This window comes from Ambystoma mexicanum, chromosome 3p, assembly GCF_040938575.1.
Source record: "Ambystoma mexicanum isolate Mex_15411 chromosome 3p, UKY_AmexF1_1, whole genome shotgun sequence".
NCBI lineage: Eukaryota > Metazoa > Chordata > Amphibia > Caudata > Ambystomatidae > Ambystoma > Ambystoma mexicanum.
In genome coordinates this window covers 841,946,847-841,972,632 of record NC_090925.1, presented here as the reverse complement: position 1 = coordinate 841,972,632, position 25,786 = coordinate 841,946,847, and the positions used below count along the sequence as shown (strand labels likewise).

General features: G+C 48.3%; 1 protein-coding gene across 3 annotated transcripts in view; it reads left to right on the top strand.

The window, feature by feature from the left end:
• CTF1 (cardiotrophin 1) overlaps positions 1-25,786 on the top strand; it is a 213,969-nt gene that overhangs the window by 110,310 nt on the left and 77,873 nt on the right. For 2 of the 3 annotated variants that reach the window (XM_069651944.1, XM_069651942.1), the window contains exon 1: positions 16,761-16,929. The exons of the other annotated variant lie outside the window; for it this stretch is intronic. In XM_069651944.1, the coding sequence (XP_069508045.1) occupies positions 16,776-16,929 (154 nt within the window). In that variant the 5' untranslated portion in view covers positions 16,761-16,775. Of the gene's footprint in view, positions 1-16,760; positions 16,930-25,786 lie in introns of those variants that run through there. 3 annotated transcript variants of the gene reach the window in all.

Here is a 25,786-nt window from a genome sequence, read left to right as displayed (position 1 = left end):
ATGCCATCTGCCGCTAATGTTAAGTTGATTGGGCAGGTGCAAATGATAACTTATGGAACCGCGCACACTGCATTGTGGGGGGGCAGTAGCAGGACTTTTTGTGGCTAGCCCCCCCTACTCTTGCGGTGCTGGATACTCCCCTGATGGGATGGGTGTATGAAATCACCCTGAGCTAGGAAGTCCCCGACACTGCCCTCCCTGCCAACCTTCTCACTCACTTATCCCGTCTCTGCATACCCTCACCCTGGCACTGGCTCAGCCAGAGAAGGAAGGCGTTTCCTTTGCTTGTCTTCAGAAAGGTCTCAAACGGAGCCGACCATTTCACCAAACCAACTGCAGTCTACAAAGTGAAACTATTATTTTAATTGATGTATTATTGTATTTCTAGAGCTGCCTGAGTCCCTTCCTAAGAAGAGGCCGTTTTCAAGCAGTGTATCTGCACCACACTCCTCTCTAGTACTCCCTACTGCAGACAACCCAAGCAGGGTAAGCCTTAGGGAGGTTGTTGTCTGTGCCACATCGGCATTGGTACCCTGCATCTTTAACATTCTCTCCACCAGAGAAAACATTGAGGCGATATCCCTGAAGTGGCAGCTCCACCCTCCAGGTAGGGCCCGCTGCCCAAGTTAAGGGCCCGAGCACAGCGTGGGTCCATTAACGAGGGTGGTGAGCCATTAACTAGAATGTGGTCCCAGCCACAGAGGGTCATAGCGCCATTAGCACCCATGTAGATCACTACACGGGTGCTAATGTTTTTTATTTTATTTTGTAAAATAAAAGAAAAATGGACCTATCTCGTGCCCGATGTAGAACAGTGCCTTCAGCCAAGATGTCCGGCTTCAATGTTGATGACTCTTGTCATAAACATTGAAGAGGGGACTGTCTGAAGGCCCTGTGCGGTGCCGTGCAGCAAGATAAAGATTACGCTTTTCTTTTTTAAAATAAAATGAAAAAAAATACACTGTTAGCACCCGTGTAGTGATCTACATGGTGCTAATGGGAAGGGGGAGATGGGAAAGGAAGTGCCCAACGCTAATGAACACAGACTTTCCTTTGTGAATACAGCCCGCGTTCCGAGCATTTTCATTGGCTATGGGCGCTTCCCAGGGCGCTAATTAATTTTGGATGCTGGGTAGGCCTGGGGGCGAGTGATTCCCTCCTCCACCTCCCTGCTCGGTATACTGGCAGATCACTCTAGCTCACTGCCATCCACATGTATTATACACAGCTCAACTGTCTTACATACATTTGATCTCAACTCTGCTTGTTGTGTGCTGGGATTTTTGGGATTGTGGTGGTTTTGGGTGTTTCACAAATAGGGAAGAAAAGAACAATCAGGCCAGTATAGGATTGATAGAAAGAATAACAGCAAACCTACTTGGTCTGCATTTTTTTTTACTTCCGTATGAGCACCACCCTTAAGGAACGCTACACTCTCCCCTGAAGGATCCTCCCTGGGCAGTGGCAGGAGGCCTCCTCTCTGGGCAAATGGTTGTCGGGGCTCAGCCTTGTGTCTTCTGAGTTCTAGGGTAGGGTTAGAGCATGGCCATCAGCACGGCAGCTCGAGGGAATACATCTAAGAACAACAATGGAAGGAAGCTTGATTAATGTATATTTTGTGACTGTGCCCAATCTAAAGGACAATAGGTCTGAAGTCCAATCCTTGCTCTAGATACAAAAACCTTCTGGTCCTGCTTCAACCACACCTGCCACTCTCTTGACCTAGGTTCCAGCACTGGCTCTGCCAACTCCCTTTTTCACTCCTTTGCCACAGGCTGCAATCTGAGCGTTCCCTGTGGTGTAACCATCTGCTCCCCAGTGGCAGTGCTAGTAGTAGAAGTGATCCAGTGGTATCTCCCCCGAAGTTTGAATCACCCGGAAACCCCAAAAATGCCATCTGGAAAGACTGTGTGCTAAGCCCCGGACACCCAGGGTGGGAAGAGCCAATGGATTGGATGGTCATATACCACATGCCCTACGACTATGTAAAGATTGGGCTCAGGGTGTTCAGAACGGGCGCTCTACTAAGGGCAGTCTCTTATGGGTATTGTTCTAAGTAGTATCATTTCCTGCTTTAGTGTGTTTGAGCCACGTTTGATTACGATTTCCTTGCTTTTTGTTTTTGTTACTCTTTGTCAATCATGCCGTTTAAGAAGATCATTTTGTCACTTACAGGCAATAGCTAAAATTCAAAACCGACTGTTAATACGCCAGTAAAGCAGCTTGTAGAGTGGGCAGTAGATAGCCGAGGAGAAACGTGTGGACCGTAGCAATCGAGAGTGGACACTATAATACAAACATTTACTTACAACCTACTGAAGGTCTTTTAAGTTTGAGATCTGTTGTAAAAATTCACTACCTGTACGTGATCTCTTAATGGAGAAATTGGACTTCTTGGCCATTACGGAAACTTGGTTTAAGCAGGACTGTCCCCTTTTAAATGTTACCTGCCGGCTAGACAGCCTTCTGCAAATCTACTGGTCCACGAGGAGGAGGATTCTTTATTTTATCTAAAGGCCTCAAGGGTTGCATTGACCAAACCCCTATTTATTCTACTTTTGAGCACTTAACTTTGAAAGGGATTTCTAGTAATGACTACTATTTTAATGACAGTTCTCTATCACCCACGAATAATTAATGTAGCATTTTCATTTCTTCCAAAAACTTTGTGAAGAATTACAATTATTGTCTACGAAGAATTACAATGATTGTCTGCTAAAAAGATGTGATGTATTTTAATGCACATATGGACAACAAAGATTCAATCATTGTTGAGGGTGCTTTGCATCTGTTAGATATATTAGGGCTTAGACAACAGACATAAGGCCTCACTCTTACTGCAAGACATATTTTAGATGTAGTATTGGAACTTAATGTTAAAACTGACGACCCCACCCTTTTTCTGGTATCTCGGTTACATGATTTTTTAAATTGCTTTTACTTGTGAAGTGGGTAGAAATATAAAATCCAATCATTGTTATACTCGATCGAGTGAAACTTCTACTTGTCGTAGGATTCATACTATGAGCTCAGAAGATTTCGACTTCAAGAAGTATTTTTTTTCAGATTTTCAATGACCTTTCACAATCTCCTGATGACTTGGTGTAGTTTTTTTAACTCCAACATTCTTAGAATTTTGGACCAATTATTCCTTTAAAAACGTACCTTAAGAAGATGTCTTCACACCTACACGTTTTTGTTTTTCCTCCATTTTAGGCAAACTGAAGAGACCAGGGCAACACCTGAAGTGTCCTTCAGGGCCTCTTTTTCTGCAATTGGATGAATTAAAATGTAAATGTAAAGCAGTGATTCGGGCAAAGAAGTACAACTTTTCTAATAGAATTTCCTTCGGATCAGCCTCATTCCGCAGACCTTTTTAAGATGATTCGAGAATTGGGTGCTCTTTTCGGATAACGTAGAGAAGGTAGTTTCTTTACCATTACTGTGTGATATTCTTGCCCTTTTCTTCTCTAAGACCAGCACTTGGTGTGCTTCAATCAAAGCGAAACGACGATCATACAATTCCCCTGCTTTAAGATAATCTAGGCTTACGGCGAGTTTGTCTGCTTTTGAAAATGTCTTCAAATAAGACGTTACGAATAGGGTTATTGGTTTGAAAGCCTCTTCATCCTCTGTGGATCCTTTTTCAGCTGACTTTGTACAAGTTAATTTTCATGTCTTGGCTGACATTCCCAGACCAACTGAGGATAGCTCTAGTAACGCCTTTTTTGAAGATGGCAAACCTGGATCCTTCTGATCCAGCTACCATTCAACCTATTTCTAATCTTCCATTAATATGTAAAATCTTGGAAGATGAAGTTACGGCTCAACTCTCCAACTAATTACAGAAGAAAAACGTACTTGCAGATTGCCATTCTAGTTTTAGGCCGGGATGAAGCTACCCTGATGATTCGGGAACATTGCTTCCAAACAGGGGATGCAGGGAGACCAGCAGCCCTGATTTTATTGGTTCTATTGGCTGCTTTTCACACTGCAGACTCTAGCATTTTTATCCATTCGCAGGAGAACTGTCCCCACAGGGGTCTCGTGGAGCCAGTAAGGAGCCACCTCCACCATCAGCAGCTGTTTGCACTACAAAAGGGGAACACAGGGTAAGAGGGGCTGCCTTCCTGGAGTGAAGCAGGGTTGATTGATTTGTGCCCTTAAATTTAGTTTTTACTCCATTTGGTGGAATTCCTGGGATTGCTATCATAAATTACGTTGGCAGAGTTTTGAAACTAGCTTCAAAAGCTACGAAAGGACATATTGTTTGGCGCTGGATGCAAGACCTCTATCTGCCTTTAAACAGACCTTCCCCCACCCCCACTCACTTCTCCCGCCGGTGTGCCTTTTCCTTTTCAGTGGCCTATGCCTCTGGGCCCCACTCCAGTGGAGACAGTAAGGAATGTTGGTGTTCTTTTAATATTCACGTATCTTTCTCTAACCAAGCGGAGTCGGTAGTGAAATCTTCCAGGTTTCAAGTATACAATTTATGCAGAGTGTGAGAAATCCTTGAGGGGGAGCCCCTTCCCATGAGGTCAGGGAGGTGAGGCTGCTACCTGATAGTCCCCCTGGGGGTGGTACACAGCGGGAGTATCTCATGTGGAGACACTCCCCCTCTGGGGACAAGGACGACCATCTAAAGTGAATGCGGTACAATACCCCTCACCAAACACCCTACACACTTCCCTGCTCTGTAAACCCCAATCACATACCTACCCAACCAATGTACCTGTGTAGGGCCATACACATGACTTCTACTGAGAGAAGGGAGAGCTTGGCCTACCCACAGGAGATTGATGATAGAAGAACTGAGACGAGGAAGAGGTACAGAGGAATGAAGATTGAAGGGCTTAAACATTGAAGAAGGACTTGAAATCTAATGCCAACCACTGCCAACCAACCACTATACAAATAGACAAAGGACTTCAAGAAAACAGACAGCCAAGACTCGAGAAGGGTCTGGTACCGCCGTGCACTTACGAAGATTCCTACAAGTCATTTTCTTCATGGTGGTACCTGACAGGGTGTGGACCAGGTTTCCCATACCGAATATATTGAGAAAGGCCAGGGGAAGGGACACATTCCCCACTGGTGTTGTGAACTGTGAGATAAGCCTGAAAAGGGCCAGGAGAGGTGAGACAATTCCCCCTGGTGTTGTGAACTGTGAAAGAAAGCCTGAGGAAGGCCAGGGGAAGTGAGTAATTCACCTGGCAGTTGAGCCCGCTAGGAGGATCAGGCCAGTGATCCAGGGGAAGGGTGTCATTCCCCCGGGGACTCAAAGTGGTGTAATTTCTGACGCAGAGTGTTGCAGGATCTGCAACCCTTTTTGTTTGTGAGGGACTAGAACCAGGGGAAGGGAGTCATTCCCCCTGGTGAGGAAATTGCAACCAGAACTCTGCCTCACAGACCAGGAGGAGGGAGTCATTCTCCTGGACCAAGAACTTTGATGTAACTGATTAGTTTGGCTGTAAGTGTAAGGGACAGAGATAGGGACAGTCAGTGCCTTAAGTGGCACTACAAATCGAGCCGGGGCCCATCGAGGGGGCGTGGCCTAACAACGGGGTCTTGATGGGCCGTTAGGCCACGCCCCCTTGACGAGCCCCAGCTCAATGGGCTACTGGCACCCCTGCCAGGCTGCCTTTTGTAGAGATTAGCACCCTCTCCCCTATGGGGGAGAGGGTGCTGATCTCTGCATTTATTTTGTATAGGCTTGCCTGGCAGGGGACAGCGCCTCGCCTATTCAGCCTTAATGGTGGTGCTGCCCCTCGCCAGGTGGGGAGGGGCAGCGTCACCATTAAGGCTGAAAGGGTGAGGCCACTGGAAGCAGAGGCCTTTTTCCTAAAGACTGAAACTCCCGCGAATCCGTGGGAGCTTCAGTATTTAGAAAGCAAGGCCTCTGCTTCCAGCGGCCTCACGTTTCTCCATAATGGTGGCGCCGGCCCACGTGCATCCCTTGATTAAAGGGATGCCTCGCAGGTGCGGCGCCACCATTATAGCTGAAAGGCATTTTTTTCTGAAGCCTGAAGCTCTCGCACACGAGCGAGAGCTTCAGGCTGTAGAAAAAAATGCCCTTTCGTGTAGTGGCCGGGGCTGCCCGGGGAGATTAGTGGGCCCTGGCAGGGCCCTGCCTCAAAACGAAATTTCGGAGCCTTCCGGGGCCCAGCCCCGGCAGGCCCCGGCCCACTTAAAGCCCTGGGGACAGTTGGACGCAGGACGGTGGACTCTTTATGTTGTTAAGACATCCTGACAGACCCATTAGCACCTTAGTTGAGGCAGGGAAACCCCTCATAGATATAGGGACAGATAAGGTTTCTCTTTATTTTCACTACAAATAAGTGTATAGCAATCACTATGCCACCTGTGCGTCAGTCTCCTCCTTCTGCACCCTTACAAGAGTTATCATCTCGGGGCCCTGGTACAAGCCGTGGTCCTTTCCAGAGTTCATTATTGTATGTCACTTAATTTAGGAATCTCAAAAAATGTCTATGCAACCAGGTTTGTCAACATCGAGCGTTGAGGATGAGCATGCATCTGAAGAATTTGATCTTATCCCTCAAGCTAGATGCCAGTTAAGCTGGCTTCTGACTGAGGACCAAATTCGGGAACGGCCAATGCATCTTATCTGGAAGAGTGTCAAGGGTTTGGCCCCTGAATATTTGTCAACCCTTATAGATCCCCAGTCAGACTCTTAGGTCTACCTCTTTGAACCTTCTCTCTGTCAGCCAATTTCAGTCTGAGGTTCTGGTTTGTGGAATGCATTACCTAATCCTGTTAGAGAATGCTCCGTGCTGCACTTAAGAGACTTGTAAAACCATACTAATTATCACTGCATGTTTATTAGTAATTACATCACAAAACCATTAGTTTTCCTCCATTTCGGCTCGCATGAAATGTTTTCTTTTTTGATTTCATATTCTGTGGTTTTTTGCATAATGCTAAGAAACTGGATTCTCTAGTGATTTGTTGCTCTCAATAAATGTTTTTACTACTGCTACTACTGTATCGGTCAATTACGAAGACGAAAATACTGAATTTCGAAAATACACATTTCCATACAATTATATGTGGGAGCTATAGGGTTAAAAAAATATATAAGTGGAGTATGGGTGGATTTGGGGGGTCTCCCCTCATATTTAATTGGTTCCATGTGAAAATGTCCCTGCAAAAATGTCATCTGACAATAATGTCACCAGAAACTGACCGTGCTTTGCAGGGACATCCGCAACCCTGCTTCCTTTGAGCACACATATATGGTTACCATTTATACATTTGCCACTGCCTTTTCCTGGCAACCATATGTATTTCCACCATATGTATGGGGATAATATTACTGGATACCATATAATTGATCGGAAATGTGAGGAAAAAATACATTCAGTATTTTTGTCTTATTTTTTTTTTTCTTCAGCGATCACATAAATCCCTACTACTTCTACTACTTGCCATTCCTGACTCGCCAATACAAGGTCTGTGCTCCTTCCCTAATTCTCACAATAGCATCACTTTATACGTCGGGAACTCCTTCCTTTTGCCCGCTGCCACAATTCTTCTGCCTTTTATACAGGTACTGATCAAGTGATTGGAATAATGGGGGATGGGTTTGTGGTTCTGTTTCCTCAATAGTAGTAGTAGATTTTCGTTTACATAGCAACTTTATCCCATTAGTATGGCCTCAACGCGCTTGTGGGGCGGAACGATCTTGGGGGAACGAAGTCAAGGTATGGGAAAATTGTCAGAAGGATTCTGCCTGTGGCCAAAATGTGGAGTTGGGAGGGATGGCCAAGCCCCAGTAAACTATACAGCTTAGTGTAATGTGACTGACCCTGGCTTAATGGTTCCACGCCCTCCCTATTAGTTTGGCCTGCATTCATTGTTCCCTGCGGGTGTTGCGCAACTTGTATTACTGAGGACTCGCCTTTGCGCTGACTCTCAAGGTCCGAAGTTACGAATATGCTGTCTGTCATTAGGTAACCCGGCAGATTTACCATGGTGGTTTGCGTTCCTGGAGGTCTGGCTTTCCCACACACTTGTGAGCTTCTCTCCTCCCTGCTTGTGCCGCTGAATGGATCCAAGCATTTCCTGAGTGTGATTTTGGTGTCTGTTGTATGGTTTCCCTTTGTCTGAATGTCGGTATCCAGGCTGGACCTCGAGTATGTGTCGTACGCCGATCGCTGGCGTACTCCCGGGCCAGTAGCTGACTGGTTTCTTGAAATGTGGCCCTTGCTAACATAGAACTGGTGTCTTGGACTAGGGAAGCAGCCTTGTTCTCCTCCTGAATGACCTGGGGTCTTTTGTTTCGTTACTACTTTAGGTACTGACTGCCTTCAGGTTGTCTCAAGGAAGGGCTGTGGGATCTCGGAGGGACCCTTCTTATACCACATCTAAGGGTTGCATCACGGAGTGTGGGGCTTCCCCCTGGCCCAGAGTTCCCCAGCCTTCCTTTATGGCTAAAGAACAGGTGACCTCCTGAAGCATTTTTAGGTTGCAGTGTTTGATGCTAAGGTATATGATATGATATGATTGGCTATTTAAAAAGCGCTTAATAGCCAGAGGTTTCTAAGCGTGGACCCGGGGTTCGAACCTGTGTTGCTCTGTGTTGTTTTGCTTCCATGGCGAGCACGTTGCCCCTGAGCTTTCCTCCCGAGACCAAGGTGTCTGAAGTGTGTGGTGAATTGCAGTCTTCATTATCCTTCTTTGCCAGCAAGCAGACCCGTGAAGACCCACGGACTAGGGACTGTACACTTTAGGCAGGTCTTTAAGTAGGGTAAGAAATCGAGGGGGGGCCTCATTTGGGAGCTGTGGCTTGTGGGAGGGACGTGGCCTAAAAAGTACGGAAACCGTAAGGTATGCACACAAATATACATAATGTTATATATTTGTGTGCGTACCTTACTATGGTTTGTGTACTTTGCAAGCCATCTTTTATAAACCTAGAAATAAAAGATGGCTTGCAAAGTACACAAACCATGGTAAGGTACGCACACAAATATATAACATTTATATATATTTGTGTGCATACTTTACGGTTTGCGTAGTTTTCAGGCCATCTTTTTAAACATTTCGTCGTGTGTAAAAGATGGCTTGAAAAGTACACAATTCAAGCCATCTTTTATAATCCTCGAAATATGTCGGAGTCCCCAGGTTCGCCGAGGGTTAAAGATGCCTTGACGACCTGGGGAAACAAAGGGACAATAACTGCCTCTGGCGAGAGATCACCAGAAGCAGTTACTATGAATGACGGAAGTGGCAGCCAGTCACAGCGTCGCTGTGGCTGGCAGCCACTTCTGTCAGATTGAATGACTTCATGGCGGGCGCATCTCCCGTCGCGGCTGCAGCCGTGGCGGGATAATGTGTTCCGCCAATGTTGCGGTGGGACCCGGGGCTACGGCAGTGTCCCAGCTCAGCCTCACTTTTTGGAGACTGCTGTGGCCCGGTCCCGGCAGGCCCCGGTCCACTTAAAGCACTGACTTTAGGTATTACTGTCTTGACCCTTTAAGTTTTTGAGAGCCATGCCTGACGTGCATTTGACTTTTCCCCAGCCCCAACGGCCGAAGACCTATCTGAAAATACCCTTTACTCTGTAGACCTCTCAGTTTGCGGCATGTGGCACACGGTTCCACTATTTGGTGGTGTAACAGCAGGTAGAGGCATTGCACTCACTCTGCTCAAACCACCTCCCATCTGCTCAGTGGTCAATTCAGACGCTCTAGTGTCGTGGATTCGATGTCGCAGGGATCAGGGGAATAGACTTTTGATTTTTCCATGGAAAGAGGGTGTTGTGTCCCCTTTCCATTTCATTAGCACTGTCAATAGGGAGCTAAGTCCCATTTCTGTTGTTGTTTATTTTGTGGTGTTTGTGGGTGGACAACATTTTAGGACCTCCCATTGAAAGTATAGGGACTTTCAGCGCAGATGGCCTTTCCGGTGGTGGTGCGGATAGGTGGGTGCGGGAGGGGGGGGTGTTGTCCGGGGCCCCAGAGCACACATGTACTCGGCGCCCTTGACAGGGATGCATGATATGTGTGTGGAATCCCAGCTGCACTTCCGACGGGCAAATACTCTCATCTTATTTGTCTTGTTTTCTCCTGACTGCCATGTGAGGTAACTTCTGTGACGCATTCGGTGAATGCTCCCTGCGTTCCGTAGTAAAGCAGGCCTGAGCCTCACAGTGCCTCCATGGAGATGTTCAGCTTTTGGTTTCCGACGGCACATCCTCAACTATGTATGCAGTGTAGATGTTGTTGGAAATGAAACCAGTCATGGCTATGGTCCTGGTTTTTGCCGGGACACGATTTTGAAATCCCAAAATCAGGTCCTGCACAACTCTTCCTGCACGTAAATGGTGGCGTGAATGCTTTTCACGCCCCCATTTCCTCCCCTTTCCACTCCCCGGCGCTCTCCTCCAATGAGGGGAGTACACCTGTGAGCACACCCCCTCCCTGCCCCCCACAATAGGCCTGCAACATAGAAGGACTGCAGTTTTATCATCGTCCTACTTCGATGTCTATGGCCTGTCCTGTTTATTTTTTAATCTGATCCCCCTATTTCTGGGAAGCCTCCTGATATATGTCATTTAAAACGCGCCTGTACACAAGTGTTTCAGGCAGGACAAGACAAGGGAGGGAAGACAGATGGAGGATAAGACAAACGATCTTACTAGGACTTGTGTCATTCAGATCCTGCAAGTGTGATATGCAAAAGTGCAATGAGGAGGGAGAGGGGAAGTGCCAGGGAGAGGGAAGGCGGAGTCAGGCAGTATTGCTCTGAGTAAGTGCACCGAGGGCAGCACAGGGTAAGTGCAAGGAGGCAGGGGTCTGTAGGTTTACAGTTACAGCCCCTAAGTGCGCGGTAGGCCCTGCGATCATGGAGGAGCCTGGTACCCAGTGAGACTCAGAGGGTAGCCAGGCCACGAGTCAGCACCGCAGACAGGTAGACCAGCGGGGGGGAGGGGGCAGGGGGAAGAGAGAGAGAGATTCCACCCCCTGATTTATAAGCAGTATCTACGTCTGTGCATCTGTTCCTTGCACTGAATTGCTGTTATAAATAAGCATTGGCAAAGCCAACAGCGTTTTCTCTCATGTGTACCTCTGCCAGGCACTGCCATGAGTAGCTATGAGCACCATGTGATAGCTTTTGCCGTGTTATGGCCAGGCAGTGCCATTATGCAGCGCCCGGAAAAGGCGGATCCAATGCCCACACAAAAGCCAAAACTGTTGGCTTTGCAGCATGCTACAATGTCTCAACCCACTAAGGAATAGCAGTGAGGCAGCATGTTGGCTCTATAAGAACACCAAAACAAACCCTGCGCGCCACTGGCTACGTTCACTTGAATGGAATCTCGCTCGTTACCACATCAATGGCCGAGTGAGGATGCCACTGGGCGGGAAACGTTGCCTTTGTCTCTCTGGTTTAGCTCTTCACTAGGTGACTGCGTATGATATGGCTTTCATCCTCTGAGAAAAGACAGCACTGTTTCCTGGGCAGTGACGTATGAGTGGGGCGGGAGCGGAACAGAGAGAGGAAGAGAGACAGAATGAGTAAAGGCAGAGGAGGTGTGAGGGGATCCAAGGAAGGGTAAGGGGTGGATAGAGCAGGGAGTGAGGAAGGAAGGGATTAAGGGGGCTCTGAAAGGAGGAGGTGAAGCTGAGGAAGTCAGACATCGAGGAAAGGAGGGCGTGACTCCCTCACCTCATACCTTCCATGACGCCGAGAGAGGTTCAGGTGACCTTCTGAGAGAAATATGGCGTCGGGCCAACGGCGGCAGCCGAAAAACCGCACTGGAGGCCTGGGTGGAGGAGAGGGTTGGGCTCTGGGCATAGCAGAGCAACCCTCCAGGTTATGGAGAGCACAATTCCCGCCTACGGCAAAGCTGTCCCAGGAGTCCAGCTTACTTAATGATCTGCAGACAGAGTCTCACACCTGGAAACAATCATTCTTCTGCTGAAACATTCACATTTGGTTCACCCCCTTACCCCCTCAAATGTCCCACTCCTGTGGTCTCCTGGGTTTCTGATGGCGGCAGGAGGTCCTATTAAAGTGTCTGCACTCCAGTTTCACGGCCAAGCAATGACATGGAAGCCAGGCCTCCTTCTCAGAAAGTTTACAGCAACCCAGACCCCCCTCCGCCCCTCCTGTACCCTTTACTTAAACGATTGTTTGTGGAGGTTGGGTGTCAATTCGGTTTTTTTCCAATGTATTTTTAGTTGGACGTTATGTCGGAAAACATCAGCAATGGTGCAAAGAGAAAAAAACATCCATGTGATATTTCGAATTCATCTTCTCTGTTCGATTAAGCATGCCATGCGACTATGTGCGAGCGTTCGCGTGGACGAAGGAATTTGGTCACTTCTGTTCTTCTGTTACCGGCACATTAACTCCCTGAGCTATTTCACGAATTCGTTTTTCCTAAAAGGTGGGGCTTTACTGCCACTAACATAACGCCCAGTAAGACGAAAGCTATTGCTATAGAGCAGTGGTCTTCAAACCGGGTGGCTGGCCCCCCTAGGGGTGCCCGAAAGATGTTGGGGGGGGGGGGGGGGGGAGTCGGGAGGGGGCAGGCTCTTTAGAAAGGGATTAAGATGACTGTTTTTATTGTTAAAAACAAAGGATTAAGAGGACTGCTTTTAATAGAAAATATAAGCAGTAGACAATCTGCTTATATTTTTAAAGTTCCTGTCCCCGGACATCCTTAAGGGCCCCCTAGAAGGGGGGTAAGAAACAATTTTTGTACTCAAGGGGGGCTCAGTATGAAAAAGTTTGGATACCACTGGCATAGAGTGAGGGAATGCATTATGGAGGCAGGACATGTATTGGGCTGCTTAGTTTTGGCTCAGGTGGCTCTTTTGCACCACCTTGGGATGCTACATAGTTTTGGCTCCTAAGTGGAACTTTAGCTCGTATGTAATGCTTTAAGTTAATTGATATTTTGACTGTACCATCTACCTCCCCGATGGTCTCCCGGCACTAGGGCTTGTCCATAATGTGTGTTGGGCCTACACCGAAGGGAACCAGACTTTGGTGTGTGTAGGTGAAAAGGATCCAAGGCAGAGGTCTTCAGACTGTGGGCGCACCCCCCTACCTCCCAGGGGGGGATCTGGCGCAAGCCCGGGGGAGGCGCAAGAGCCCGGCATGAAATATAAAAAAATGGGCAGGGGAGGCTCACATGGTCATACTGGAGAATAAAACTGTCTCAGGCACCAATGAAAAAGTGGCCCGCAGTTGCAAATGGATATTCATTCCTTTAGTCACAGGTTGTTAAAATGTGAGCAAATTGCGGTATTCAAAGACTATTTATTCAGCAACAATGGTCAAAACTACTAGCTGCATAGCAAAGTAACTCATCAAACTGGCCCACATTGGCCAAAAAAGTGGCCCATTTTGACTGGCCCACATCAGCATTTTTGGTTTTGGGCATTGCCCCATTGCTCTATAGGCCAGTCCGAGCCTGGCGGCTCATCCATAATGGGCGACGGGGATGTCCACCCAGTGGCCCCCTCACCCATTATGTATGAGCGAAGGAGCCAGCCCAGTGAAACACTGAGCACTCACTCAGCTGCTTTTTCCAGCTGAGGGAGTGCTCCTGGGTTGGCTGAACAAGGGAAACACTGTTTCCCTTTGACAGTTCAGTTCAGTTCCCCAGCTGCACATGCTCACTGAGCCATGCAAGGCGTGGGGCATTTTGCTTCGCCAACCTTTCATAGCTCATTGGAAATGCTGGCTGAGGCACTGCATGCGCGAAGGGAGCTCCTGCGTCTCCTCGCACATACGGACAGAGCAGCCTGGAGTGGGGCGTTTCAGCACCCACGCGCAGGTCCCATGCAGAAGGTATGTTTATGTTCATTTATTTTTTATTTAAAAATATGTATGGATGCGTGGATGCTTGTGTTATGAGTGAGTGTATGGAGATGGGTGCTTGTGTGAATGATAGTGATTGCTGTGTGAGAGTGTGTGTGTGTGTGTCTGTGTTTGTTTTGGTACATTGAGCAAATTTTGGCGAGTGGGGGGTGCATTATAAAAATAGCTTTGTTGCACAATCTCCCTACCCACCTGCTAAAATCAGATTTCCTTCTGAGGCGCTTTGGAGCCCAGGGGACAGGGATGGTATTTTTTACTGGACATCTAACATAGATGTCCAGTGAAAAATACCATGCTTTCCCCCTGGCCCCCAGTGCCTTGCATACACACATAATCATGTTGATTATGTTAGGCACTGGGGGCCCAGGGGACAGGGATGGTATTTTTTTACTGGACATCTATCATGCCTGCCCCCTAGCCCCCCCAGCGCCAATTGCAAACTGTTTGGCTTTTTACCCATTTTTTTTTGTATGCTCTAAAATGCAACATTTTAACCCATTATTTAAAAAAAATCACTTGGGGAAATCCCCGCGAACCCCCATTGGTTGGTTTGGGCTCCCTCGCTGCACTCGGCCGCTATGGCATATCTGGTGGAAATATTTGTGCCCCTCCACTTCACCAGCCACCACTGGCCCTGGGACTGTGCTGGGAGCAGGGTGGGGGAGCCCAGGGACCTTGGTGGGACCAGGATGGGCAGGAGCCATGGGATAGTGGCGGGAGCAGGGTGGGCAGAGCGCAGGGTCTGTGGTGGGGTTGGATGGGGAGATCACAGGGAATGGGTTAAGAGTGGGATGAGGGAGTCCAGAGACTGTGATGGGAGCAGGTGGGGAGTCCAGGGAGTATACTGGGAGTAGGGTGTGGTGACGGCGCGCGTTAGTTCATAGCCATTTGGACTAACTTTCCATTTGGCATTTTAGGGGGGGGCCTGGCCTGCCCACATTTTGCACGGCGGGGGTGCCCCAGGCCTAAAAAGTTTGAAGACCACTGATCTAGGGTGAGCAGAGACGGGCGACTAGTAAGAACACATTGTGCTGTGGCATGACATTTAGGTAATCAAGCAAGATTGGGTACAATGTATGTTTCTGCTTGGATGTTGAGAACCCAAAGGCAGTGGAATGAACAAGAGTAACTGGTGAAGGAGTAGGGATACTTTGGCGAGCCAGTGGCTGGCCAAAGCTTCTCTGCAAATCTTCATACTTTTTTAAAGTGCAAGTGAGTTGTGTTTTGTTGTGTGACCCATTCAAATATTTGGTCGGCCACAATGTCAGTGGGGGCGGGTCTCCTCATTCGTCATTTGGAGGCATGTTATAGAGTTTACTCTGTGCTGTCCATTCACGCTTGTATCCCAGACACCAGTCAAAAAACTGGTCCCAGCAGCTACCGGGAAACCTATCGCCTGCCCTGTGAGGCAGGCAGAAGCCATGTCCGTGTAAGGCCAGCCCAGACCATGCTCAATCCTAGGAACATTGACCGCAGAGGACGTTGCGCGCTGCTTTACGTGCGACACGTCCTCCGCATAATACATTGACGCACCCTCGAGGCAACTAATGCCTAGTTACCAGGAACATAAGGATTAGTAGTAACGTTTGGGAATTTGTCAGACCTCATTTTGAGGTTTGGTTATAGCATACAACTCCTATGATACAGACCCAGTCCAGTTAGAGATTCCGATTTCAGAACAGAGTAGCAGAAATACACAAGCATGTCCTTATTTACTCTGGGTTTTCTATTCTGGTACAACGCACAACAAAAAGACTAACATTGAGGCTTGGAGTTCGCACTGGCACACATGGCAGAGTGTTCAAAATGCCAACGTGGGTTCTTGGTCCAAGCGGTCACAGAGAAAAGAGCTGAAACCCCCATGAGGTGGGGAGCTAGGGCAGGGGTGGACTGGGAACCAGACGAGGCCCTGCAAATAATGTTCAAAGTGGTCCCATATTACACATTGTCAGCGAGCCCAACCATTTTCCTATGAGAACATTTGAAAATAAAATAGGTTACCACACAAAAGAGGCCCAGGGTGCAGAGTCCTACTGGGAAAGTTCCCTATGCGCCAGTCCACCCCTGAGCTAGCGGCATTCGCCAGTTCCAGCATCGAGGCAAGGGTGTACTCAACATCTTGAAAACTCATGAGGCAGTATGAGTATGCGTCCTGCTGCAATAGGGTTTTTGCAGTCAGGTTAAGCGCAGAGAGAAGAGTGTCTATACAGGGCATTGCAACCATGCTTAAAAAAGGGAGAGGGTGGGGTTGTAGAGTGCAGCGAACACCATGTAAGCTTTTGAATCAATGTTGGCACAAACGCAAGAGTGCCCAAACACTATCCTGGGCACTGCCTCACTGTTAGAACTGAGGAATATGTGTTTCCAGGACGATAGGGGCATTGTCCCTCCCTGTAGGCGTTTCTAGAGGGCTATAGCCCCGGGTCTTTTGGTTGTAGCCCCGGATAGAAGCTCAGGGGCTACAATCAAAAGGCTATAGCTAGCCCCGAATCTCACCAGTCCCGACATTAGCTTAGCCCCTGATCTTTTCCAGACCTAACAACACCCCTGCCAGCTGTAAGGCTCACCAAGCGCCAGCCTGTTGTTGTTCGAGATCGCAGCCCGAGGTGTGCCACCTGAAAACTCGCAAAGTGTGCCAGGGGTGAGGGAAGGGGAGGGGTAGGGAGGGCAGCCATTTTAACAAATATTTCACTGTCTGTATTTGGGCCGCAGTTGTGCAGAATCCAGACAAACCGGATCTGTGACTGGTCCCGGCTTCTCGAGCACGAGATCCTAGCCATTTGCCCCCATAGCTAGGTCTGCTTCAGGATGCTGCCCAGTGATGTCACAATAGTGTCTGTGTCATTGTGGCGGTGACATCGACACTGCGCTCTCCCACATGGTCAGGTGACCTCACAAAGGCGTGGTTCTGGCTTGCGATGTCACTCCTTGTGCACCGGCCGGCTCAGGGTGGGAGAGCTCCTGGGAAAGGGCCCCCGGCGCAGGGACAAATAATATCAGGACAGATGTCCAGAATGCAAAACCAAAGCTTGAAGCCCGAAACCACACATTGTGAGGGCAAAGCCACACCAGGTAAGGTACAATATTCATTTCTGCCACCTCTCCATTTATTTCCCAGTGTCTAAAGATTTTCTGTGCTCATTGTTTTACTGGGGACTCCCTGGGCCTGGCCTTAGACGCAGTATTTGCTATGCTATCTTCAGACCTGGGAAGAATCCATGTGTAACCATTCAGTCTTGGGATGTGTCCCAACTCTGTTCTCCATATCTTGGGGCTGTGGGTCTTATTCAGTTCTTAAATGTACTGTGCTTTCACATACTCGGGACATCTCAGGTTGTGACCCAAACCCCTCACTGCCCCAGCCCCAGTCTACACACGGCCTCAGAATGTTGTTGAATTACATGCCCGGGTGATTGTCGTCTGATCCCTAGTTCAGCGTTGCTCCCTGTTGCCCTTCTCTGGGAACTGCTAGGGTCCCCCTACTGCTCCCCTTTCCCCCAACCTGTAGCTCAAAATCTGATATGGTAACCCCATACCTCCATTCACAAGGATTGTTGCATAATACTGAGAGCTGCAATCTCTGGGTCACTAGATATTTGGGACGAAGACTTGCGTGATCCCTCACCAATTGCTTTACTGGCTAGGGCCGATGGGAGTCGTAGTCCAAAACATCTGAAAAGCCAAAGGTTTCTAACGCCTGTCCGTGATATTGGTTCTCAGTTGCTGTGAGGATGTGTATGGCTCCTCCGCACACCTTCCACTCCCTAGCTAACCTGAGACGTGGTGATCTGCCCCCCCCCAACCCTTGGTTTCCTCCCATGGATACTTGTACATCTGTTGCTGCCAAATTGCCTGCCCCCACCACCAACATGATCACCTCCCTCTCGTGTACCTCTGCTTCCCTCACTGTCCTTCCCCGATGACTTGTAAAGCGCCCCGTTGCTTCACTAATCTAGGCCTGAGCTCCATAAATACCCTCATGATATTCTCCAGAGATGGAAAACCTATGAGGTTGGCGCCAAAGTTTGCATCAACCACTGATGGGCAACGCAGCTTCTCAAGCCACCGAACAACTTGCTCCTTCCCTGTACGCATTCACATTTGGCTAGATCGCTTGGCGAATGTACTTGGCTTTCCTCCATTACGTTCAGCACCCGAGCCTTTGGAAAGCCATTCCCTCTATTTGTTGAGCCCCCTGCCAGTACTGTCTGATGATGTCACAGCTGCTTAGGAACTTGGCAGTGCTTCAACTTTCAATGAGCTCATGAGCTCGAAGGGTGGGGCGTGCATCTGTGTTGGTGACAAAAGTGTGGCTCCTATTATTCTTGCAAAATGCGGGTCAGTTATGATATGATACATGTTATCTATAACGCACTTAATACCCAGAGGTTTCTAAGCGCAGACCCGGGGATCGAACCTGTGGTGCTTCGTGTTGTCTCCAAGGCGAGCACGTTGCCCCCGAGCTATCCTCCCGACCATGCCTTGGGTACAAGGGAAACAGGAACACCATATCGCAACCTATCAATTGTGGAAGGGGGAGTCCTTGAAATGATCGTCTTCCTCTCCCACTCCACTCATGTTATGCTCATATCTACTTATAATAAAAGGCCAGGTGTATGTTTGGCTGATGCCGTCATGCGCAGTAGTGACTGCCCGAACGCACAGAATGTGTAGCTAGAGGGAGCTGTTGCCTTAGGATAGACCGTGGTCTAATTTGCATAGCTTTGCTGTTGTCACCGCTAGAGGGAGCTGTAGGCTTGGGATATATAGTGGTCCTAATGTGTCAATGAAAATGGTATGCCGTGATTCAAAAGAATGGAAAATAACGAACACCATTTACATCTAAACATTTATAACGAAAAAAATACCAATTTTTAAAAATATATATATATGGGGGTGGGCTAAGAGGTTAAAACGGCTCGGGAGAGGGTTGGGGTGGGATTATAAACAAAGGGAAATGGGGGCTTGGGCGGTGGGGGTCCCCCCCAATTTAAACAAAAAATGTTTAGACATAAATGTTGTTCGGTATTTTCTATTTGTTAAAATCACATGTAACCAGAGACAACCTGCACTCTGGCCCGTGTACACCGGTCTGTACACTGGTGCATTTATACTGTGCCACATCACCACTGTAGTCATTTAAGTGCCTACGCTTGCCCAAGCAGTGGTGTACCGTGCCCACGCCCGGGGTCTCGAGACCTTACTCTGCTGGAGGAAAGAAAATGAGCCGGGGGATGAGAAGAAAATCGGAAAGCAGGAAATAGATGCTACAAACATAGGAAGAGAGGGATGCAGCAGGAGGGAGCTATGTTTCGCGACGGTGTGGGTACATGCGAGTCATGTTAGGTGAACCATATCTCTGCAAGGGGTTAGGAAGGTGGTGTGTCCTTTGAGTATTCTGATCATTGTTATGCGGTCAGTCTGTATTGCTCTAGCATAATGGCAACTCAATCCCCAGTGAGTCGGTAGAGACAATAACCGGTCGGCATTTTGAAGTGTAGCTCAACGCGTGTGTTATACCGGTAGACTTTGTTTGCTGAGCAGAGTGGCTACGACTCTGATTCCTCCTGTCGAATACACTAACTCACCATCAGTGGGATTGTTACCGGTGGGTGGTGCACAGTAGCTTGTGACAAGCCTGCCTTCCTTTCTGGCTCTTCGCTGACAGAATTCCATGGTGGACCATCCTGTCCCATACTCCTTCAGAGATCTGCTATAATGCCTGTCCTTACTTTTGAAGGTGGGCTTGCCTTGCACACATAAACACTGGGGCAGGGGGCCAAGCGGGGTGGGGGGATGAATTGACCACCAAGGAACCATTGAAAGCACTTGTCATTTCAACTGTTACCTGTATCCTGCCCAACTCAAAGCTACTGTACTTCTTGTTAGGGTTGCAGAGGTGTTTCACAGGGTTGCCAGACATTTGGTCGAAAAAAATTGGTTGACCAGACAGATGGTCGAACCAATTTGATCGAAAACCAAATGGTCGAATTTTTTTTTTTTTTATGTTAACCCTTTTTTTTATTTTTTTGGGGGGGGTCCCCCCCCAACCCCCTTTTTTTCTCTAAAAAAAACCTTTTTTTACAAAACGAAAACCCGAAAAATAAATATATAAATAAAAAAAAAAATTCGACCATTTGGTTTTCGACCAAATTGCAGTCGACCAGTTTTTTTTCGACCAATTGACTGGACACCGTTTCACAGCTTTGGTGGCAGCTGGCTTTGTATCGGTGGAATCTGAGACACACCATGGCATTCCACCTGGCAGTAGTTTGTGTCTTTTTGGTCAAAAAGCTTTAAGGAATTGTTCCTTCTGTGTTATTGTAGGGGACTTTTGGCTTTGTTGTGAACCATCACAGAGGACTCTAGTGGCTGGGTGTACACTGCCTTTTATCTTATGGTTCCAAATCTGCTCACCTTGTTTACTTTGGATGACAATACTCGGTGGCCAACAGTCCTCCACCGCAGCATTGGTATCTAGAGGGTGAGTCACTGCGCTCTCCTCGGGATCCTCTACATCTTGATACTGCAACACGTAACAAACAGTTTCCATGCTGGCATGTGACACTGTGATGCAAGCGCCATTACTTTTTCCCAACACAGTGTCTGCCCAAGCTCCGGTTTTGGTGTATGAGAGAGGCGCAGACATGACTATTGCTCGTGACCTCTTTTGTCGCGGAAATCAGTCCGGTTGGTCTGCATCCCAGGCCGATCATCTTGTGTAGCAGTCCCTTGTGGCAGACCCGGTTGAATGCTTTGGCAATATCCAATAAGACGATTCTAGTGGACTTCTTGATGCTGAATCCGTGGCTGATGGTGTCAGCAGCTGATCGGTCGTTGCATGCTCCTTTTGAAATCCCAACTGTTCCTTTGCTAGTAGATTTCTTTTGGATGCAAAGTCACCGAGGCAGGCGAGGATGACCTTCTCCAGGAGCTTCGACAATCCAGAGAGCAGGCTAATGAGGCGGTAGTTCACAGGATCCCTCAGTGGTTTGCCAGCCTGTAGGAATATGATGACCCTTGCTTCCTCTGGAAGTGCTGAAGTCTTGTGCATCCATTGAAGATCGCTGTGAGGTGTTCCATTGATGCCGGTGGGATGTTCTTGCTTGTCAACTCCTTCCTCCACTCTGTCTGAAAGCCTGCTTGCCTTGTTCAGGGTGAACGAAGCCTCCAGTGTGTCAGCCCGGACTTCTGTCTTGCCCTTGTTGCTGCATGCAAGGTGGGTATGTCCCTGGATTGGTGGGCTTGGCTTCTTCTTCCCAGTCAGGTGATGAGTAATTCTCCACACTGAGTTATCCACCTCCTTCAGCTTGATTGTTGCGGATTCCCACATCTCTCCACAGTGCTGCCTGATTTGCTCCTGCAGCTGTGTGCCCCTTTTATTGTGTCTGTCTCATGGTGTCCCACATGTCACCAACATGTGGCACCGCAGGAGCCATAGGAGGATCTTGACGTCACAACATAACCCTTCCCCCTGCCCAGGGATAGGTTGGAGCTGACAAGGTATATGCCTTAGAGGCTATCAATGGAATCGGATGGCGTAACGCTCACAAAAAATAAAATGTTATGAAATAATAAACACTTCTTACTGATGCTAACCACATGGGGAGTGCCATGGGTGGTTTCACTAATTTCTCAATAAGATTATGCGAGGCCATTCATAAAAACCTCGAAGAGTAAATAAAGGTGGCTTAATGGCCAAGCCACTTTTGATCAGGATTCCACTCTGGCCAAGAGTATCAAATAATCCCCAGAAAGAGTGTAAGTAATTCCAAATGATTTGGGTTGTAGTCCATGCTCTTTTTAATCAACACAAGGAAGAAGCATGCGCGTTGGCCCAGTGAAAAAGTTGAGTGTTTCTTGTAAGAGAACGGAGTGCATCCACTGTGCTAGTTGAACACCGTTGGCCTGGAATAAGACTTGTCTCGTGTTGAAATGAAATCTGATACAATACAGTAGCAATGATTGAGGGTGTGTTTTCAGAGGATGATGAGTGCTGCAAGGGCAAGGGTTGGTTTTGGACCCCGCAGGATGAGGAGATTACTAGACAATTTGATTCAAGCTCAGTCCTCGCCCTAGGGGAGGGTTCTGGGGTAGCTATTTCACACATCTCTCGAGGATCCACTGAAGTGTCCACCACGTAGGTCACCCATGGGAGTTGCATCTAGAACATCGTCAGCTAGGTGGGTTTCTGTGAAGTGGAGATGTGTTCCAGGAACCACAAATCCCTGAGAAGGAAACCTGGCACCAAGAAACAATAAAGCGCTGCAAGCGATGCCGTTAGATGTGGAATAACGAGGAGATCGAAGATTCTGAGATGCGTCCTCCGCTCTATTGACGAGCAAGACATTGGGCGATTTCCCACCTTTGACCGATAGATTGCCTGTACACTCGCAGAAGCTCATACCATTCCCAACAGTAATGAAACACTGGGCACATTGTAAGGGAGCGATGGGTCTGCCCCTGTAATGCAGGACATATACCACAGGATACGGCCAGCCCTTTATTCCATTTACTGGATATTTGTAAGGCACCTATACAACAAATGGCCTTTCAAGGTGTTTACCTGTACTCACCACCCAGACCAGACCCCACTGTCCCAAACTGTCACCGGTGGAGCGTACAACCATAGCATCCCACTAGTAAGGAACTAGCGACTTATTCCGCCGGACATCATGTACGGACTCGCAGAGCCACGCATAAAATACTATTGCACCGGGCCTGAGTTGGCACACATTCACTTCACCACGCTCCTCTTATTATAACAAGAAAGAGAAACATGTGGGGACTTTGTAATTACACTCACACAATGACAATGGAACCGAGGGATCAAAAATTCCAGCGTCCTCTTCGGCAACAAAGGGAAAGGATCACCTAACAAGGGACCGAAGCAGGTCAATCCACAGATGCCGGGAACTACCCAACAGAAACATGAAACCATCCACCCTCATCGTTCACAATGAAGAAAAGGCATTCATGGCATGGCGTCACTCCTGCCATAGGGACACGGAAAGTCTACAGCCATGTCTCGGGAGGATCGCTCGGGGGCAACACAATTGCCTTGGAAGCAAGACGATGCAGAGCAACACAGGTTCGATCCCCGGGTCTGCGCTTAGAAACCTCTGGGTATTAAGCGCGTTATAAATAACCAATTCCAGTAACATTATTCGTTTGATGCTCCCCCATGAAGGAACAAGCTGCGGCACATGAACAAAAGTAGCTTGACTCACAACTTCTCTGATAACATCTTTGTAATGTCCTTGTGAAGGAGCAGCAAAGGTACAGGAGGAAACACCTTAAACTCTACTGCACCCAGAAAATCTCTGAGAAAACCATCATTAGGCCTTGGAGAAGGAACAAGATGGAACCAGGAGAACACAACCTAATGCCCAAGAGCAGAACTTGGCAAAACATAAGGGTGGCACTGGAAGAGACAACCAGCTACCATAAATTAGGGCACAGCGCTGCGATCGACCTACTTCCTGAACAAAGATGTCTTGTGACCAGCAACCTACTGAAAGAAAGGGGGAACACTGAAATTACAATGTCAAATAAAGGTAACAAGAAAACCAACAAAGAACAATGCGATTACTGAGAATGAGAAGACGCATCCCTGATAAAATCTGCTATCCCTTGAGGAGGCGTGGGGTACACGAGTGCCCACATCACCGAAAGTATCCACAGCAGGGAATCGCTCCTCTGAGAATATAAACCTCCCATTTTGGAAAGGGAGGAAGTGATGGGGAAAGAACAAAAATAGACACTTCTGAGAAACGAAAGAGGGGGATCGAAGGCATGAGAAGGCCCACATAACTGAGAAAATGATAATCCAAACCTGAGCAACCGCACCTGAGCAACCGCATCTGAGGAACTGCAACTGAGCAACCGCACCTGAGCAACCGCACCTGAGCAACCCCACCTGAGCAACCCCACCTGAGGAACTGCACCTGAGCAACCACAACCGAGTAACCTCACTGAGCACCTGCACCTGAACAACCGCACCTGAGCAACACCACCTGAGCAACCACGCCTGAACAACCTCACCTGAGCAACCGCACCTGAGCAACCCCACCTGAGCAACCGCATCTGAGGAACTGCAACTGAGCAACCGCACCTGAGCAACCGCACCTGAGCAACCGCACCTGAGCAACCCCACCTGAGCAACCCCACCTGAGCAACCCCACCTGAGGAACTGCACCTGAGCAACCACAACCGAGTAACCTCACTGAGCACTTGCACCTGAACAACCGCACCTGAGCAACACCACCTGAGCAACCACGCCTGAACAACCTCACCTGAGCAACCTCACCTGAGCAACCCCACCTGAGCAACCCCACCTGAGCAACCGCACCTGAGCAACCCCACCTGAGCAACCCCACCTGAGCAACCCCACCTGAAGAACTGCACCTGAGCAACCACAACTGAGTAACCTCACTGGGCAACTACACCTGAGCAACCCCACCTGAGCAACCCCACCTGAGCAACAACACCTGAGAAGTGTAACACCAAAGAGAAGCCACTGCCCCAAAAGAGAAACCACACGCCCACTTCCGTGCCGGCAAAACCGGGAAGATAACAGAAAAATAGGACCCATAAGCCGAAGAGGCGCAATGATGTGGGACGTTTCCCCTTGACCAAAGACTGGCTAAAGACGTTGTTCTGCCAAGTGGCACAATTCTGAGGGGTGTGTTCCCATGACCATATAAAAGGTCCATTGGCTCCTTAATGCCAAAGTGGCACAAGACCGAGGGACTCCCATCGTTATCACTTAGTAAATCTACTAGCATCCTTCTGCTCCCCCACCCTGCACCTCTTAACCAAATAATGAGTTTGTGGACACCTTTCGAGTAGAAGCGCAACACTTCTATGCAAGTATCTGACACCGAACATATCATTATTGCAATTCGATGAGATTTGCCCATTTTAGGACAAAATCTCAAAAAGGGTATTTGAATGTTGTATCTATGATGCGCGCAGTCAAATGCCCACCTCTACCCACTTTGCAAATATAGGGGGGTGCGTCTGTGCATTTTGAAGCTCATCCTGTATTAAAAAATGTGAGGAGCTTTTAAATAGACAGAAAACACAGACATTCCCGTTCACCTGTTTGGAAAAGGCATTTGGGGATGTGCACTGCCTGACGGGGTCAATCCTGACTGAACTGCTTTTTTGTTTTTCTTCTGTAAATGGGACGGAAGTGGTATGAACCACTGCTGTCCCACTTGCATTTCTATGATTTTTTCTATTTTAAGCATTTTGCAAGGACAGGCCCTTTAATGACCCGTCACTGTGAAATGTGCTTATAGCATCCATGAGAGTGCTAGGAGCCAGTCATACATTGGTGTCAGAAGTGTGCTCCTGACACTAATCTATGCAAATGGGCTGGACAGTGCAAATTCAGTGCTGCTATCTAGCTCCCTCAAGTGCAAGCGTGCCATTGGGCTACTGCAATGGCCAACATGGCCACTTGTTGTGTATGCCTTGTCTCTAAAAACCACTGCCTATATCTGGCAGGCTTCAGAAATGGGTGTGGCCACACATAGTCATGCCTCTTTGGGGCTCTGGCCAGAGCCTGGGAAGCGCAGCTGTGTGCTTGTAATTGCTTGGACTGGGTTATGGGCTCCGACAACCTAATCCAAATGCTCCCCTACCCTTGACTGGCATTGCAAGTGTCTCTGAGAGGCTATCCAATCACAATTACCTCCTTATCATTTGAATGGTGCATGTTATCCGATAGATGGGCATGGGTCCCCACCAGCCCAGAATGTATTTACATCTGGGGAGGTTTTGGAGCCGTTCTCTAGTTGACCACTGAAATCTTAAGCACCAAGAGCGCTTGAAGGATGGCAAGACTGCTCTTCGAACCAACATTGGCCTATCCAAGTTCTACATGGAGAAGCTCTCTCACTTTTCTGGCCTGGGGAATCCT